Genomic DNA, 17,542 nt, shown 5'->3' with positions numbered 1-17,542 from the left:
AACCAGAGAGGTTAGGTGACTTCCTGGGGTCACACAGTTAGGATGTTGCTGCAGCAGGGTCTGGACCCCAGGTCCCTAAACTCAGAGCTGCACAGCTTTTGAGACCACGAGGGCAGAGCATAGAGAAAGAACATGGGCTTTGGGATCAGACTGCACCGGTGTGAATCCTACCAACTACTGGCTGTGGGAGCCTCGGAGCCTCGGAGGCCAACATCCTCATAGGGACCTGAGGAGATCACATGTGTGAATGTGTAGTGCACACGAGCGCTACTGTCTCCACCCAGCCAAGATGGGTGCTTCCAGGGACAAGGACAGAGGTGCTCATGTCCCTGATGTACCTTTTAGGAGCCCTAATCCTACCTATCTGGGATCCACAGACTCTCTCTGGGCTTCAATCTTCTCTCATGCCAACAGTGGGGATAAGGGGAGCAGCTCAGTGAGAGGACCTCCACTCGGAAATCTTGAAAACGGGGCAAAGTGGTGGGTCAGATCTGGCCCTGAGAAGAGGCAAGTGCTAGAAAGGGCGTAGGCATAAAAGCCTTCCCAGACTGGGAACGGACCATGATTAGACTAAAGCACTTTAGATTTTCCTGCTGAGGGCAGCCCGGGTGGCTCAGCAGTTTAGAGCCACCTTTAGCCCAAGGGGTTATCTTAGAGTCAAGTCCCATGTCAGGCTACCTGCATGGAGCCTGCTTTTCCCTCTGCCTGTGTCTCTGCCTCTCTCTCTCTGTGTCTCTCATGAATAAATAAATAAAATCTTAAAAAAAAAAAAAAAAAAAAAAGATTTTCCTGCTGAGCGAGAGAGGCCTGGAACCAGGGCTTAAAAAACCAAGCAGGGAATGCTCAACCCTGAGCATCAGCTTCAGCTCAGGTAGTGATTCCGGGGTCCTGGGATTGAGCCCACATCAGGGTCCTGCCACAGGGAGCCTGCTTCTCCCTCTGCCTAGGTCTCTGCCTCTCTGTGTCTCTCATGAATAAATAAATGAATCTTTTTTTTTTAAATTCACCTTTTAAAATTGTATAATGCAGTGGTTTTTAGTATATTCACATCACCACTAGTGATGATGCACCACTAGTTGCATATTTAGTATATGCAACCATCACCACTATTCAATCCCATAACATTTCCATTACCCCAGAAAGAAACCCCATACTCGTTAGCAGTCACTGTCCACTTTCACGGAGGAAGAATAGGTGGGCTTCCTGTTGATGAGATGCCGTGCAGACCTGTTATCTGTGGCACACACCAGCCTCACACCCTGGGAAGATCCCGCTGGGCACCTGGGGACAGAGGAGGGAAGACCTCGGACCTTCACATGAAGGGCTTGTCCCCATTGTGGCACCAGGGCCTCTCTTCCTCAACACTCAGCCCTGACAAGTCTCCAGAGGTGCCTGGGTGCCAGTCAGAGGACTCAACCACTATCTCACCAGCAGCATGACCTTAGGCAATTACTTAAGCCCTCAGAGCCACAGCTGGGTCTCCAGCTCTGGCCAGAATTCCAGGCCAGTCTTCCAGGCTCACTGCCGCTACAGTTCATGCTCAGGGGGAAATGAAAGTCCCTGGCAAGTTGCAAAGCTCCTGATAAGTGTGTTCCCAACAGTCTGTGGCAGGGATGGCCAGAGCACTGGCATCCCTAGGCACTGTTCCAGTGGTTGTCCAGGGTGATGAGATGCTGTGCAGGCCTGTTGTCTGTGGCACACCCCAGCCTCACGGGAACTAAGGCCAAGTCTCCTGGTCCATCCACGTCATGGGCCTGTGTCAACCCATGACAACACACACCAGCCACCAGAGTCACTAGAAGTTGTTGGAAATCCAGGCTACCAAGCCAAGAACTTTAGGGATGGGCCATGGGACCCTGGAGTTTCAAAGCTTCATGGACTCTGACGTGAGGCCAGCTGTAGGCCTCAACATGATCTCACAGTGGGACCTGCAGGAAGCTCGCAGCTCCTCCTCCCTGAGACCATAACCGTGTTTCTCCTGGGACCTGTGTCTTCCCTCAGCAGGGGTGGGGTCAGGGAGGGTCCAGTGAGTCCATAAAGCCACTGGTGACAGGCAGGGGCTCCACATGGGTGGGTGATGGACAGGCCAGAGGCAAAGAGCCCCAAGAAACAGGGATCAGGCCGGACACCCACCCACAATGAAGACTGACCCCTCAGTGGGTGCCCTGCCACACGCAGACCCCAGTCCAGCTCTACGTCCCCTTCCTGTCCCAGCCCGGCTGGACCTACCTGTGAGTCACTGACAGTCCGATATCCCTTCGTACCATCTGTGGGGATCCATGTGGGAGATCTGTGGGGAAAGATGCCAGGTCAGGCAGGCTGAAGAGGCCTGTGCACCTGTGGCCTTCTAGATCAGAGACCACAGGCTAGGTGGGTGAGACGACTTGCTGCAGAGTAGATAAAGTTGTCCCTAACATTCAGAACAGGGACGGTCCAGGGAGACTAATGGGGCAGTGTAGTTACCATCATGCCTGACCTGCTTCTCCTGTGAACATTACTGTCTGGTCTCTGCAGGTGGTTATGAAACCATCGCTGTGTGGCTCCTCGCTGCAGTGGCAGGCAGCAGGCAAAGCAAAGGTAAGGACAGAAGTCTCCACCTATGCCCACCTCTCGCGCTCCCTCATGGACACATCCTTAGGTCATCATTTGCAAGGGCTTAATTTAGGTCTCTTCTTGTTTAGTGGGTAGGAGCTCTCTGATCTTTGGCGGAGGTTCTGAGGCTGAGCAGCCATATAGCACATCCAGGACCTTTATAGCTACAAGCACCTTGAGAATTTTGCTCTGAGAGCCACCAGAGCCAGATCTTAGCAGGTAGAGCAAGGACAAAATGAAGTTGTATCATGCTCCCACTTGGGCCAGTCCCACTGGCTTCTGGAGGAGTCTCAGATCGCAAGCTTTGAGATGAGCCTTATGTCTGCCTTCCTAGAGGGGACCCCAGGCTCTCTCTGTCCTAATCCTGGGTTCCCCCATAAGAACAGCATCCCTAGTGGTTAGGCCTTACAGGTCAGGCAGTGGAGGAACACCTGGAGGCAAGCTCTGCACCCACTGGCAGTCCACATGTCCCACTGCCTCATGCCCCTCCCCCACTTCCCAGTCCTGCCTCTGCCCCTACTCAGCACTGCCTACCTCCTCCTAGAGGAAGGGTTCTCAACTGAGTCCCTGGATGGACTTCAGGGGTTCTGGGAATCCTCTGGACTGGAAAGCTTTGTGGGTGGACTTTTCCCTGGAAGGTAGGTCTAAACTTGTATCCAGTTATCAAAAAGAACCATAACCCAGAAAGGTCAGGAACATGGTGCTTGAGGGATCTGTGGCTGTCTCCTGTCCTCAGAATCAGCAACAATCCCAGACCCCCTGCCTCCTCGTGCTGGCCTGGCACATACCTGGTGCTCATTAAGTGCTGGTTCACTTAATGCCAAGTACCACATACCTGAGCACACAGAGAAGGAAGGATGGGCTGGAGGTGCTGGCTCCTCCTCCCACACTAAGGGGGTTTGATAAGGACCAAAAGGCCCTGTGCTACCCCCTGATGATTTGGGAACCCACAATCACACTACCACAGTTCTCTCTGGCATATCTGCTCTGGGACTGACTTGTCTTGCCTCCCTCCTGGGACCCACTTCACTGTGAACAGCCAAGGCCATCAAAGTACATGGGTGTAAAAGGGATTAGGCTGCCAGCCTAAGAGAAACAGACTGTAGGAAAAATGAGATTTCGACCATATATACAACCTGTAGTGGACTTGTAATGTCGGCTGTGGGTGAGAGATACGAGGCAGGTGAGAGGGCACAAGGGCCAGGCATCAAGCACCCCTCATCTAGATGAAATACTCGCCCTGAAGACTTTGTCCTGCCTCCTGGCAAGCTAGGCAAGCAGTCCCACAGCAACTGGGAGGATGTGGGGACTGGGCTGTCCTAAGGATGCTGATGATGGATTCTCCTCCAAGGCTCTGGTAAGGGCCCTGAAGTTTTCGCCTTGTGCCCTGGGGAAGGGACAGTGCAGCCTCCCTCCTCGCTCACTCTATGCCTCTCTGGTGGTCCTGCAGCCAGCTTCATTTTGGCAGAGCTACAGCCTATTATCCCCCTAACCCACTGCCCCCTACCTTGTCACTAAGACCCTGCTGACAGCTTTGTCACTCTGCTTAGCCAGCTCAGGACAGGACAAAAAATAAACTGCTATTTTGCTCAGGCAAAAATCAGACGTCTCTGCATTTCCACTGAGACAATTCAAAGCAGACCCCAAAGGCATGGTAGTTTCCCTCCACTCTGACTCAGGAGTGAGAAGCCCTTTCACAACAGCCGAGTGCAAGACCCCACTTCTGACCTGGAGGTGGATGGGTGGATAAAGGGATCAGGGGCCACGTGGGTCTCCCCTCTTAAAGGGGAATTCTCATTCACATCCTCCGATCTCTTGGGGCCTCATTCAGAGCCAAGCTACATTCCTGCTGGCAAGGTTGCCTGTCCCCTAAAAAGAGAGGTCCCAAGACATCAGCTGGGTTCTGTGGACAGCTAAAATCCACCTACACCAGACATATGGTGCATACCTCTTGGTTATCATGGCAGCCCAGCAGGCAAGGCTCCCTGCCAGAAGTCACCTGTGGGGATGACGAGGTACAGACTGGGCCTGAGTAGGTACTGCCTGCAGCCCAGGATGCTCTCCAGGTCTCTGCTTCGCAGAGAGCAGCTCCTGGCTGGTCTGAGGCCACCTCACATCATCCTAAGGTCACCTGTCTTAGAGCTACTTCCTGAGGTGGTTCCCAGCACCTCTGCTTCTGAATGGTGAAAAGGCCAAGTGGACTGGGACAGGTTCAAAGAAATCCACCCCAGATGGGGACAGCAACACAAACACGACTCCCAGGCGGCAGAGGGGATGAAAATGAATCACTCTTACCAAACCTGCAGGAGACAAAAGAGAGAGAAAGTGGGATGGCACCACGCTGGTTCAGCATGTCCCCCAGGATATCCCCTCTTGGGAGGGACTGGGTAATGTGCTCAGGTAAGGACTTTGAGCCCCCCGAGCATGGGGTAAGGTTGGCTACGTGACTATGGAGACAATTCCTCAATGGAAAGGGCTAGAAGTTACCCCTAATGGACACTGGAGCTACACACTTGAAAAGGAGAGCCCATGTCCGGAGAAAAGCCGAGTTCCCCAACCCTCAGAGGTACAAGAAAGTAGAAGGCATCCAAAGAAAACTCCCCCCTTCTTCCCCTGTGCGCTGCCGACAAGGGCAATTTTTGTAATAGCAAAACTGACAATGACCTGAAGGTCCATCAAGAAGGGAGAGGGTAGGTAAACTATACACTGCAATGATATGAAAAGGTTAAGAATAGGAGGTAGTTTGAGGGCGCTTGGGTGGCTCAATCGATTACGTGTCTGCTTTCAGCTCAGGTCATGATCCAGGAGTCCTGGGATGGAGCCCCACATCACTCTCTGCTCAGCAGGGAGTCTGCCTCTCCCTCTCCCTCTGATGCTCCTCCTTGCTTGTGCTCTCGCTCTCTCTCAAATAATTTTTTTTAAAAAGGTGAGGTAGTTAAAAAAAAAGATGAAGTAGTTTGAATAATTATAGGTATATACAAAATTGATAACCTGGTTGGCTCCCCAAGGAGAATGGGGTGACAGGAAAAATGGTGAGGGTAACTCACACTGTCTGCCCCCTACAAACTACAGGAGCCACAAGGCTTCTACATCTTGAGACATGTGACTGTTAATACCCATTTCAGTAGATTAAAAATTTTTTTAACATAAAAAAGATATTTTAAGATATATGTACATAAAGTTCTCAGATATAAAGTAAGTTGAAAAACATTGGTTAGGGGTACCTGGGTGGCTAAATTGGTTGAGCATTCAACTCTTGATTTCAGCTCAGGTCATGATCTCAGGGTCATGAGATCGAGCCCTATGTCAGGCTCCGCACTCAGCAGGGAGTCTGAAGATTCTCTCTCTCCTTCTCCCTCTGCCCTTCCCCCCATTCATGCTTGCATGCTCTCTCAAATAAATGAATAAATCTTTGGAGGAAAGAAAATAGAGTCTAGAAAAGACTACATGGTATTTGACAATCATTAGAGGTTTCAGTCATATATTTCAGTTCTCCCCATTTGGGCATATGGGAGAATTACATTTCTTGGTTCCTTTGGGTAGGGCCTTGATGGTGAGTGGAATTTCCAGGAAACAGCATCTAATCACTAGTGTGTAACATCTAAAATTCTTTCTTCCTCTGCCCTAGTGGAATTTTCCAGATAATGTTTGAGAAAGTGTCTGCTCTGTCAGCCTGGGACCTGGAATGAGACCAACCCACAATGGACAGGTGGCATGAGCAAGAAATAAATCTCTGTCGTTTTAAGACTCAGAGAATTAGGGGTTATTTGTTACTGCAGCATAATGTAGTCTATCCTGACTGATGCATGGTACCATTCTGTGTGTGTGTGTGTGTCCAGAAAGAACCTAGTAATGAAGCCTGGAGAAGTGAACTGAGAGACACAGGTGCTTTTCACTGTACACACTTTTTTTTTTTTTTAAAGATTTCATTTTATTTATTTGAGAGAGAAAAAGTGAGTGAGAGACAGAGCATGAATAGGGGGTAGGGGAGAGGGAGAGGGAGAAGCAGACTCCCCATTGAGCAAAGAGCCAGATGCAGGTTTCCATCCCAGGGCCCCAGGATCATGACCTGAGCCCAAGGCAGACGCTTAACTGATTGAGCCACCTTGGCATCCCCACTCTGCACCCTTCTACATTGACTGATTTTATTTGTCCTTTTAAAATAAAGCCCATATTACCTTTATAATGGGAAAACCACAGACAGAACTTTCAGGGGACGGCAAACTGAGCACTCACCTCATCGGGGAGACCTCATCAATGCGGTTCCCCAACTGTGACTCATGGGACTTGCTCCGGGTGAGTGTGGGGAAGCTGGGCAGCAGCTGAAAGACCTTGCGGCTGGGCGGGGGTGGTGTCCGCGGAGGCTTCAGCTTGGTGTGCCTTCGCAGCTGGGGTGTGGTTGGGGGGGTGATGAAGCTGTGCAGGGCCCGGGGAGTCAGTCGACCACTGGTGTGCAGGAGGATACAGGTGTCCGAGAGGCCCTCGCAGGGGCCAGGGGGCAGGGAGTCTGAGGTGGGCAGAGCTGACACGGACACGGAGCGTGGGCCCTGGGCACCGCTGCCCATTCTGCCCAGCTGGGCACTCCCTGGGGGCCAGGGCAGGCTGGCTGGCGATGGGGTATCCACCGAAGACCCAGAGCCACTTTCCCGCCGGGCATCCAACGAACTCCAGCCTGAGTCTTCTTTGTGCTCCCCTCCTGTGGGCCAAGAAGTCGAGTCACAGATGATGGGAGCTAGAGGGAGGTGGGTCAGCACCCAGAGATGGTAACACTTTGTCCAGGGGTGCACATTTCCTTAACAGCAGGCTTTGACTACCAGCCTTCATACAGGCTTCTCACACACACATATCACCCATGTCACCTGTGACTGCGAGGGCACCGGCACAGGTATTACTGTCCCCATTTTATGGAGGTGAAATGAGGCCCAGAGAGAGAATGGCTTGTCCAGAATTCTTGCTGCCAGGTCGGTGGGGAGCAATGCGGGAAACCCAACCCAAAAATGGGTGACCTCAGAGAGGGAAGTGGTAACTGATCTTTAGGAGTCAGGAAGGGGAAGCTGGGGTGCTTAAAGGGAATGACTACATCAAAAAAATTCAGGCACCAGGAGAGGAGCGTACCAACTTTCAGTAGTAATCTGCCCTGGAAATTTGCTAGGAAAGAAATCCGGTTAAAATAGATAGATAGATAGATAGATAGATAGATAGATAGATAGATAGATAGATAGATAGATAAAAGAGGATCAATAGCCACTTCCTTCTGAGAGGAGCCCATGACTTTTGGCTTCCCACACAGAAGACCCCTAAGACCATGGGGCAGTTCCGACTCAACAGTCTAGTCTGTCCATTCTTTCAAGCATATACTGGAGGCCGGGTGTCAGACCTTGGAAAAGGCATCCATTGTGCTCCAAGAGTCCAAGGAAGGTGACAGTACCATGCCAAGACAGAGATGCCTGGGCCCCAAGGGAGCACAGAGGAGGGGGACCCAAACTAGCCTGGAGGTCCAGGGCTTCCCAGAGGAAGTGGCACCTGAGCTGAGCCAGCAGGAGAGGGCAGCAAAGCAGGTGCACCAAGCAGAGGGAACAGCATGTGCAAAGGCAGGGAGCACATGGCACCATCTGGTGACTATGAAGAGTTCCCTGTGCCTTGAGAGGTCAAGGTCAGGACGAGCCCAAGAGATGCAAGAGATGAAGTGGGCTGGTCAGCCCCTCTGGGGCCAGCTCAGGAGGGGTCCTGAAGGCCTCCCTAAGGACTTCAGGTTGGAGCTTAGAAGGCTTGGGGAGATACCAAAGGGCTGGGGGCAGGGAGAAATGAGCCTGTCTATAGAGACCCCACTGCAGGAAAGGAAAAGACACCTCCCTCCCGGTTTTATCAATGAGTGGAAGGTACGAGAAGGTAGCTTTTGATTCAAGACCAAATGAACTTCCACATCGGAGTCATCTACTTTGTTCCCCATCTTGCTCAGTCTTCCCATCACATCAGAGAGGCCACAGACACTGCAGAGGTCCGGCGGCTAAGCGAGAAGTGGGCCGGGAACAGAGCCCTCAGTACCAACCACAGCACTGGGCCTCCTCCCACAGGGCTGTCCATGTTGAACAGCCTACAAATACGACACAGCCTGGAGAGCTGCAGAGCTCCCTAGGGTCAGAGGTGTTCAAGCCCAGCCCATACAGCCATTTATCAGGGATGGTGGGGAGAAACTGTCCTTCCCGACTCCCAGGGGCTCTTTGTACACACCCTCCCTCCTACTCCCTGGCATCAGGACTTTCTTTTCAGGAGCCAGTTCTACAGAGGGAGTTACTCAGCCTGTGCGTGCCTTGCATTTGCTCTTGTAGAACTGCAGCCACCACTATAACTCAGAAACTAATCTACTAGGATGCACTGGCCTGTCTCTTACTGAGGGGAGCAAAGAGTGAGTTCCACAACCCATGGGCAAGTCTGCCACCCAAGTAAACAAATCACAAACTCTTCCAGTTGCCCATTTGATCAGCATCACTCTGAACCAGCACAGAGGTGGCAGATGGGTCTTGACACACATGCCAATGCCAGTTAACCGGCAGTGGCTCTTGAAGATGACCTGGAGTCAATCAGTAGGAAGAGCCTGGGAGCAGTTAGTGATGTGTACTACGGATGAGGGACAGGAAGCGTGGGCAGAAATAGTCTCTCCTGTTCACTAGCCACAGGCACAGAAAACTATCCCTTACCTTTCTTAAGACCAGCGGCCACAATGTCAATGTATTCAACATTTTCCATGACCCTGCAAGCCCAATACTGAAAAGAGCACTAATATATCCCAGGCTCTCGCCTAAGCACTGGACCTTCACCCATTTCATCCTCACAACAACACTATGAGAAAATGTTATTACCTTCATTGTACAGATGAGGAAACTGAGGCACAGAGGAGTTAGGTAACAAAGGTCCCATGGATTCTAAGAGTGCTAGGCCCAGGCAGATGGATTCCACCGTCCATCTTTACTGCAAATAAACTGCTCTCACCAAGCCCTGTTAGTTGCAACAGACTCTCTGATGGCATGATCTGAGAGGCACGGTGATGGCGGTACCCACTCAGTTCCCAGCAGATGCCCCTGAAGCATGGTCACCGCTCGGCAGACCCATTTGGGTTGGGTGTGGCCAGGACCCTCTTGGGGACATAGGGGTACCCAAGCTGGTACCCAAGCATAGGGTACAAGCTGAGACCAGATGAGAAGGATGTGGAAAAGATCCCCTCCTCCCCAGAAGCCTCCTCCAGGGCAGAGCAGAAAATCACCCTCTGAGGAAGAAACCCAGCTCTGCCGAGTGCCGAATGTGGGACCCCAGACAATTCACCCAATGCCTCCGATGCTCTAGCTACAATAGGCGCTCAACACCACCACTTAAAAAGGTATTGCCACACACATGGCAAGTGCCTGGTTTAATAAATTAGTGCTTAATGAGCTGGTGATCTCCCTAGCTTGGCACCCAGGATGGGCAGTCACCTTCCTAACACAAATAGGTCACCACCACTTGACAGCTGGCTTTTCCACATTCCTTACAATTCAGGTATAAGGAGGGAGGGCTGACAAGTTACCCCCAATCCCAGCTTGGGTGGCAAGTACTTCTAAATTTCCACAGTGTAGACACAGCCTAGCCATCAACAAAGACTGAGGCTGGAATTCCAGCTCTGCCACCCACTGCTGTGTGTCCTCGGCAAAGCCGTATCCTCTCTCTGGGCTCAGTCTCCAGCCTTCTCTGTAAAACGTGGGGATGAGAAGAAGGACTACATCTCTCTCATGTTTCTTTGGTACCTGCTGGAAGGCCTGGCCTGTCAAGGTCTTCTGAACTGAGTGAAGCTCTCCACACTGTGTTCAGAGGACTTGGGGGACAGTAGGGCCCAGGAAGAAATAAAGCCCACTCCCCTCTGGGGGGAAAAAAATCAAGCAGAGCATAAACCTCGATAGCTTCCTGAAGCCACAGGCAGTCAGAAATAAGATAGGTGGCTCAGATAATTAAAAACAGGACTGGGGACACCTGGGTGGCTCAGTGGTTGAGCAACTGCCTTCGGTTCAGGACCTGATCCTGGGGTCCTGGGATTAAGTCCCACATCAGGCTCCCCACAGGGACCCTGCTTCTCCCTCTGCCTGTCTCTCTACCTCTCTCTCTGTGTCTCTCATGAATAAATGGATAAAATCTTAAACAAAAAAAAAACCAAAAAACAAAAAACAAAAACAGGACTGCTACGCCTGGGTGGCTCAGCGGTTGAACATCTGCCTTCAGTGCAGGGTGTGATCCCGGGATGCAGGATCGAGTCCCGCATGGGGCTCCCTGCATGGAGCCTGCTTCTCCTCCCTCTGCCTATGTCTCTGCCTTTCTCTTGGTCTCTCATGAATAAATAAAATCTTTAAAAAAAAAAAAAAAAACAGAACTAATTCTATTCATTAGGCTCATTTTAAAGCCTTATTGGCATGGTAGTGGGAATATTAAATCACAGCAGTTGAAGCTGTTTAAGACAAGATTTAGAAAGCCTGCAAATAATTCCCGAGGAGCTCATTCTAATGCCAGGATTACACACTTTGCCTGGGGCGGCCATGTCCATGCTCACAGCTGAAACACCATACAATTTCTCTCATCATGCTACTGCCTTCTGAGCAGATAGCCCAGCATCCAGTGGGAACAGGAAAAGGTAGGGAATAGGCTGGGGGTGAGCCAGGGTGACCATGGGGCTGGAATGCAGGGAGCCTCAGGAGGGTTCAGAGCCCAACAGATGTGCTCCAAAGAGGGGAAATCCCACAGGGCCCACCCTAGTGGCCCGGTATAGGGCCTCTGACCATGGCAAAAGCTTTCCTAGCTTGACCAGTCAGGATGCAAACCCTATATCTCAAGTCAGGGCAATCCACACACTCTCTGGCCTTTCCAAGCTGTCCCACAAGCCCTGGGCTACACCTGCCCCACCCCCATCAGGGGCCCCAGGGAACCAGGACAGGCCTGGAGAAGGCTGATGTCCCAGCCCAAGTGGAGGGACAGGAAGCTGATGGGGTTGCCATCAGCACCGGGGACGCTGGTCCTACCTACCCAGACCTGTCACTTTCCGCAGGCAGGCAAGTGCATACTGCAGGCGGCCACACTCCTCGGTGTTGGCCCCGTAGCGCCGAAGCGTCTCCTTCACCTTGACCTCGTTCATGTCCAGCAGGGCATCCAGTGTGAGCTCGCTGAGGATCTCCTGAGGAAGCACAGAAGGGACAGGCAGATAGCAGTGAGTAGTCAGGCCGGCCCTGGCGCCCTCCTCATCCTCTCCGTGGCCAGGGCTGGGCTCCTCCGCTGACTGGCAGGGGCCAGGTGCCGGCAGGCCAGCCTCCGACCAGAAGCTGCCACTTGTCAGAGGACACAGGCCGCCAGCTCTCACCCCCACCCCCAGCGCTACCAGAGACAGCAGCTGAGGCCAAGATACCAAAGCTTCAGGGTCGGGGTGGGGGAAGGAAAAGAAAGGAAAAACAGTGAAGTTACAATGAGGGCACATTGCCCACTTGTTTCTTTTCATGCCTCTGCACAGAAAAATGATGAATCATGACAACTTTTTAGAATGACAAGAACTTCAGATAAAGATGGCCCTTTACCACTTTGTTATACCTGAATTAGACAAGATAGATTCCAAATAAAATTGGCTCAACAAGAGAAGGATTAAAACGAATGAACCCTCACCGAGCCCCGTATAGGCCCTTATACCTTGCTGTAATTAATTAATTAAAGGTTTTAATTGTAATTAAAGGTTTTAATTCTCAAAAACCTTTCAAGGGTTCAAGGTAGCAGAGAGGAAGAGAGAGACTCAAGTGTCACAAGGGCTCCATGTGGCCTCTGGAGGAATGGAGGGGCCAGGTGAGAAGGGATGCAGGTGGCTTCTAGCAGAGAGAGTGGTCCCTGGCTGACCAGCAAGGTAAAGGGAGCCTCAGACCTACCCAAAAGGAACTGGCTTCTGCCAACAACCTGAACGCACCTAGACATTGCTTCTTCCCAAAGCTTCCAGGTAAGAGGCCAGGCTTGCTGACACCTAATATTCTTGGGCCCGGTGAGATCCTATGCAGGGAAAAGCTAGCTGAGCCCACCTGAGCTCCTCTATCCAGTTCTCCTCCTACAGAACCGTGAGCTAATAAATGGGGGATGTTTCAAGTTGCTCTGTTTGTGGTTGTGATACAGCAACAGAAAACTAATAGAGAGAGTGAATATTTGAATCAGGGCCTGACTTCGAAGCTTGTGTTCCTTCTTCTCATCAAGGAAGGAGGGGCACCTGGGTGGCTCAGTGGTTGGGCCTTTGGCTCCAGTTGTGATCCCGGAGTCCTGGGATCAAGTCCCACGTCAGGCTCCCCACAAGGAGCTTGCTCCCTCTGCCTATGCCTCTGACTCTGTGTCTCTCTTATGAATAAATAAATAAATAAAATCTTAAAAAATAATAATAAAGGAAAAAGGAACCCCCCCACCCCCCACCTTGGCTGATTGCTTTGAGCCATATGTGATATCAAGTCCGGGGTAAACACAGAGAGAAGGGACAGGTCTCTGGTCTCAAGAGGCTTGCAGGTGATTGACATAAAAACAAGTCATTGCAAAGCAGTATGATATGGCCTAGCACAGAGAAAACTCAAAGAGCTACCTGATGAGGGGTGGGGAGGATGAGATTGGGGATTAGGTTCTTTTTCCTCTTCTTTGGCGCCTTTCAATATTTCCCAGATTTTCTCTATCAGGGAAGGCCAGGCATCCCACATTAAATGATTCATATAAAGCTTGTAGTTCAGAAGCTAAGCTGATTTTCATTGATTTCAGCAAGCTGTGCAATTTTATTTTAGAAAAGTTTTTGTCAATTCATGCTGGTATAGATCTCAGACTCAGGTGTCAAAACAGAACCTGATGGAGATACTGGCTTTAGTCCTTAGAGCAATGGGCTGCGGGATTTGAGATCCTGGTGGTGGAAGGCCACAGCTGAGGCCTGGGGTCAGGCCAGATCCCACCCCACCCCACCCCTGCACCTTTGTGTCTTGTCTGTATATTCTTCGATCTCCAGGGTTGTGGACAAGAATCTCAGAGCTGTTTAGAATGATTCACCTCGAAATTTGGAAAAATAGGCATGAAAAAGCACCAAGAAGCTAGCTCATCATTGGCTGGACAAACCCTTGGTTGTCAGAAATCCTTCCATATGATCAAACTACAGTGTCACAGGAAACTGCTGATAAGAACAGTACAGACGGGAGGCTGGTCAGATAAATGTCTCCAGGCAGCAGCTTTTGTTCGATCCATGCATCTTCCTTTATTGGCTACCATGACATTCTTCATCAAACGCAGTTTTGACATCTTTTTCCCTCCTTCTACTATGGAAACTAATTTGGCAATACTGTCAAGAACGAATGGAAGTGATGCTGACCTTTACACAACTGCACAAAATGACCCCGCCACCTTTCCCTGGAGTGTCCCCTCTTCTCACCAAAGGAGCATTTCCACACCACCACCCCCAGGCTGTGATGACTCAGCAGTTCCCCCAGAAAAGAGATTCTGAAACCAGCCTAGAAACCCAAGCCCCAATCTAATTATAATGCAAATAGGGATTTTCTGCCTTCCTTTCTGTCTTTCTATTCTTTTCCTCCCCACCCACACCAAGTTTCCAGTTCTCAAACATAATAAGTACGTTTATTACGACAAACCATCTGCCCAGTACGATGTGCCCAGTGCTTTGTATGCTCTCTCTGTTCAGCACGATTCAGCAAAGGCAGGCAGTGGGGCGCACCTTCCCAGGCCTCGGAGTCCTCAGGCAGGGCAAGCTACCGAACTATGGGCCAGACCTGAAACCCATGTGTGTGGATTGCAAGGCTCCTTCAACTATTTCTCACTGACATTCCTCAACATGCCAAAGCCTTGGGAAGCAATTAATAGATTAATTTTTTCAAAGTAAATTAAATGAATTAATTTCTACCTGCTTTCTGAAAAAAAAAAAAAAAAACTATACTGTGTAATAGAAAGTCTTTGTTCTTCATCAAGTGAAGCAACCTCCTAGAAAAGGAAAAGAATATGTTTAAATCCATTTCCTTTTAAAAAAACAATGAAGAAAAAAGGTATTTCCCTTAACGTTTCAAATTAGCTGGGAAGTTTCTCCCACTGCCATGAAGCTTCATGCATCAGCCCAGCACACAGAACAAGGCAGCAGGGGCCACCTTCCCTCTCTTCCTCTGCCCTTTTTATGCACCAATTCAAACCAGAGGTTGGCAAGACGTAACGGGGGCGGGTGGATGTACTGGGACAAAAGAGCCAATCCAGGGTCCCACTTAGATCGGAGCTGCCCCCCCTCTCCCCGGACAAGCCTGCTTTCCGGAGTGTGAACTGTGTACATCCATCCATGAAATGAGAGCGCTAGCACAACATGTCATCATTTCTGACTGCCCCTTCCATTCCCTAACCCCTCCTCTCCTACAGGGTTGGATCACTGAACTGGAGAGAGGGACTACCCCACTCTACCTAAAAGCTGTGGTCAAAAAAGCTATCCACCAGTCAGCAAGTTACTTGGGAGAGTAAGGGTCTCAAATACATAAGCCTCAGGGCCAGGCCGTGGGAAATGAGACCAGTAGGGGATGTAGCCCACTTGATCTACCTTTTATTAGAGATAGAAGTAGTAGAGACACTTTTCTTCTTTACTGGACAGCAAGAAAGCCACAGCAGCAAGGATGATGCTAATCAGAAACCCACTCTTTGCCTGCACTCAGTGTTGGGGTTCTGAGGTGAGGCAATGAAGGGTTGCCAGATCTCACATAGAGAAATCTGGGGGTGCTGGGGTGGCTCAGTTGATTGGGCACCCGGCTCTTGATTTCAGCTCAGGTCTTGATCTCAGGGTTGTGAGACTGAGCCCCGTGCTGGGCTCTGTGCTGAGCATGGAGCCTGCTTAAGAGTCTCTCCCTCCTTTCCCTCCCCGCTTCTCTCTCCCCATCTCTTTAAAAAAAAGAAAAAGAAAAAGAAAAGAAAATTAAAATGAAAAAATTGAAAAAAATCTGGATCTTTACTTTAGCTTATTTGGGGGTGCCTGGGTAGCTGAGTCAGGCGTCTGACATTACCTGAGGTCATGATCTCAGGGTTCCTGCTGGAGGGGGGGTCTTCTTCTCCCTCTGTCCCTCCCCTTGCTTATATTCTTTCTCAATAAATAAATAAAATCTTAAAATAAGTAAAATAGCTGATTTTTATAGGGTAGCAACTAATACAAAACTGTGCAGACCAACAGTCACATCTGAGAGTTACAAGGAGTCCCCAGCAAGGAGACCCTATGTGAAGAATGTAACACCTTCCCAACTACTGTCTGATTAGCAACTTCTAAAGCTTTATTTCTGTAGGCACATGAGGAGGGGAGGCAGCCCAGAAGTAAATGCCCTGGGGAACAGAGCATGGGGTGGCCAGGCCTTCTCTGTGAGGTGTCCATGCTGGCCCTAGAACCCCACCAAAAAAACAAAGTACCCCAGCCTTTCAATACCTACAAGTGATTTCAGACCTAAAATTAATTCAGTCGAGGTGGGAAAGCGCATAAAGCAATCATGCTGGAGTCAGGGGAACTGGTATACAAAGAAAAGGCATACCCCCAGCTCTGAGCTGGACCTTCAGCTAGACATCAGTCAGGCCTGGGGAGTGGCCCTGCTATCTCAAGCCATGGCCCCAAGCAACTCGACACCCCCAAGCCTCACATATTGACGTGACCTGCCCACCCACACAGAAGGGCCCAGCCAAGTCTGAGTTAGGAAGTTCTTTTAAGCCATGTGCAACAACTTCCCTGGATCATCCCTAAACTGAAAGCACACTAGGAAATGAGTTTCACCAACTGCTGCAGGTGACCCCACACGCCCACCGACTACCCTGCAGGTGAAGCTGCTCTGTCTCAAAGACAAGGACTCAGACCCTGGAGCTCAGGGCAGGGAGACTGATAGTCCATACTGCTTTGAGGAGAATTCCTGCCCATTCCATCCCAGCTGCTGTCTAAAAACAAAACGTGAACTAGGACACGGTAGAGCAGGGGATGTCAAGCCCCGGCTCTCACAAGACTTCCATTAGCACCAGCACAGAATAGGGCAGCAAGGACCTGGGACAGAGCAAGAGCTCCTCGGCCCCCCCCCTCCCCCCCCCCATCCTTCAGGTCACCGCATATGTTCTCCCGGTGATGGGAAGTTACTCTTCTTGATAATAATTAAACAGTAGGGTTGGTTGAGTGCTGAGGTCACTCCTGGCCTATGGTGTTCAAATACCGGTTTTGTTCTCTCAGGCAGGAGGCGGGGCTGGGCCGAGGAACACAGCTCTCCCCTCCCCTCAGCACCTGGTGTTAGAGGCCAGGATGCTGTCAGACGGTATGGTATCCTGGGACTTACCAGCAGCCACGGGGCTGCATGGGGTCTATACTTAGAAACCTGTACCGGCTGACACCAAGAGTTGTCCACACTCACCCTAGTCAGTCAGGAGTGGAAATGCCTGGGGCTTCAGCGCCTGTTTGTGGGCCATGTGCAAGAAACCAGGGCAGCTCCAGGCTGAATTCCGGTGAAGGCCTGGGTTAAAGAAAGCCCAGGAAGCAAACCCACACTTTGTGGTTTATTTAGTCTTCTGGTCCGAGAGCACAGGATGGGTCAATAAAGTCAGTAAGTGCCCTGTCAGTGCTGCTAGCTCTCCAGGTCCATTTGCAGAACTCAGATGTCTGGTATGTGGGTGCAGGGGCATCCCCCACCCCCACTTCCCTGACTGCCAGATAAGTAAAAGGCCAGGATCCTTCACTGATGCTTCCCTGGGACTGGTCACAACCCCAGAGCCCAGTGGATGGTGATGCAGACCCCTGCACACCCCTCTGAGGCCAGGGGAGCAGCTAGGGAAAGAAAGAGAGGGGAAGAGCAAGGGAGTTTCTCTGGCAGCCCAGGCGGGGAGCCCACATGCCCCTGTTTGGCAAGGGAACACCTGCCAGGTGTTCCTCTCTGCCCTCTGCCCA

The 17,542-nt window shown here is 50.8% G+C and overlaps 1 protein-coding gene across 9 annotated transcripts in view; it reads right to left on the bottom strand.

Annotated features, from left to right (window-relative positions):
* The window catches only part of KSR1 (kinase suppressor of ras 1), a 155,735-nt gene that overhangs the window by 34,376 nt on the left and 103,817 nt on the right, over nt 1–17,542 (bottom strand). For all 9 annotated transcript variants that reach the window (XR_005364703.1, XM_038548211.1, XM_038548214.1 and 6 more), the window contains 4 exons: nt 11,635–11,782; nt 6,829–7,288; nt 4,888–4,892; nt 2,230–2,290 (listed from right to left, as the gene is read on the bottom strand). Coding sequence is in view for 8 of the 9 variants with exons in the window: in XM_038548211.1 (XP_038404139.1) it covers nt 2,230–2,290; nt 4,888–4,892; nt 6,829–7,288; nt 11,635–11,782 (674 nt within the window). In the remaining variant the exon portion in view is untranslated. The remainder of the gene's footprint in view (nt 1–2,229; nt 2,291–4,887; nt 4,893–6,828; nt 7,289–11,634; nt 11,783–17,542) is intronic.

This window comes from Canis lupus, chromosome 9 (genome assembly GCF_011100685.1).
Source record: "Canis lupus familiaris isolate Mischka breed German Shepherd chromosome 9, alternate assembly UU_Cfam_GSD_1.0, whole genome shotgun sequence".
Classification (NCBI taxonomy): domain Eukaryota; kingdom Metazoa; phylum Chordata; class Mammalia; order Carnivora; family Canidae; genus Canis; species Canis lupus.
The sequence above is the reverse complement of the archived record's forward strand: the minus strand, read 5'-3'. Positions and strand labels throughout refer to the sequence as shown.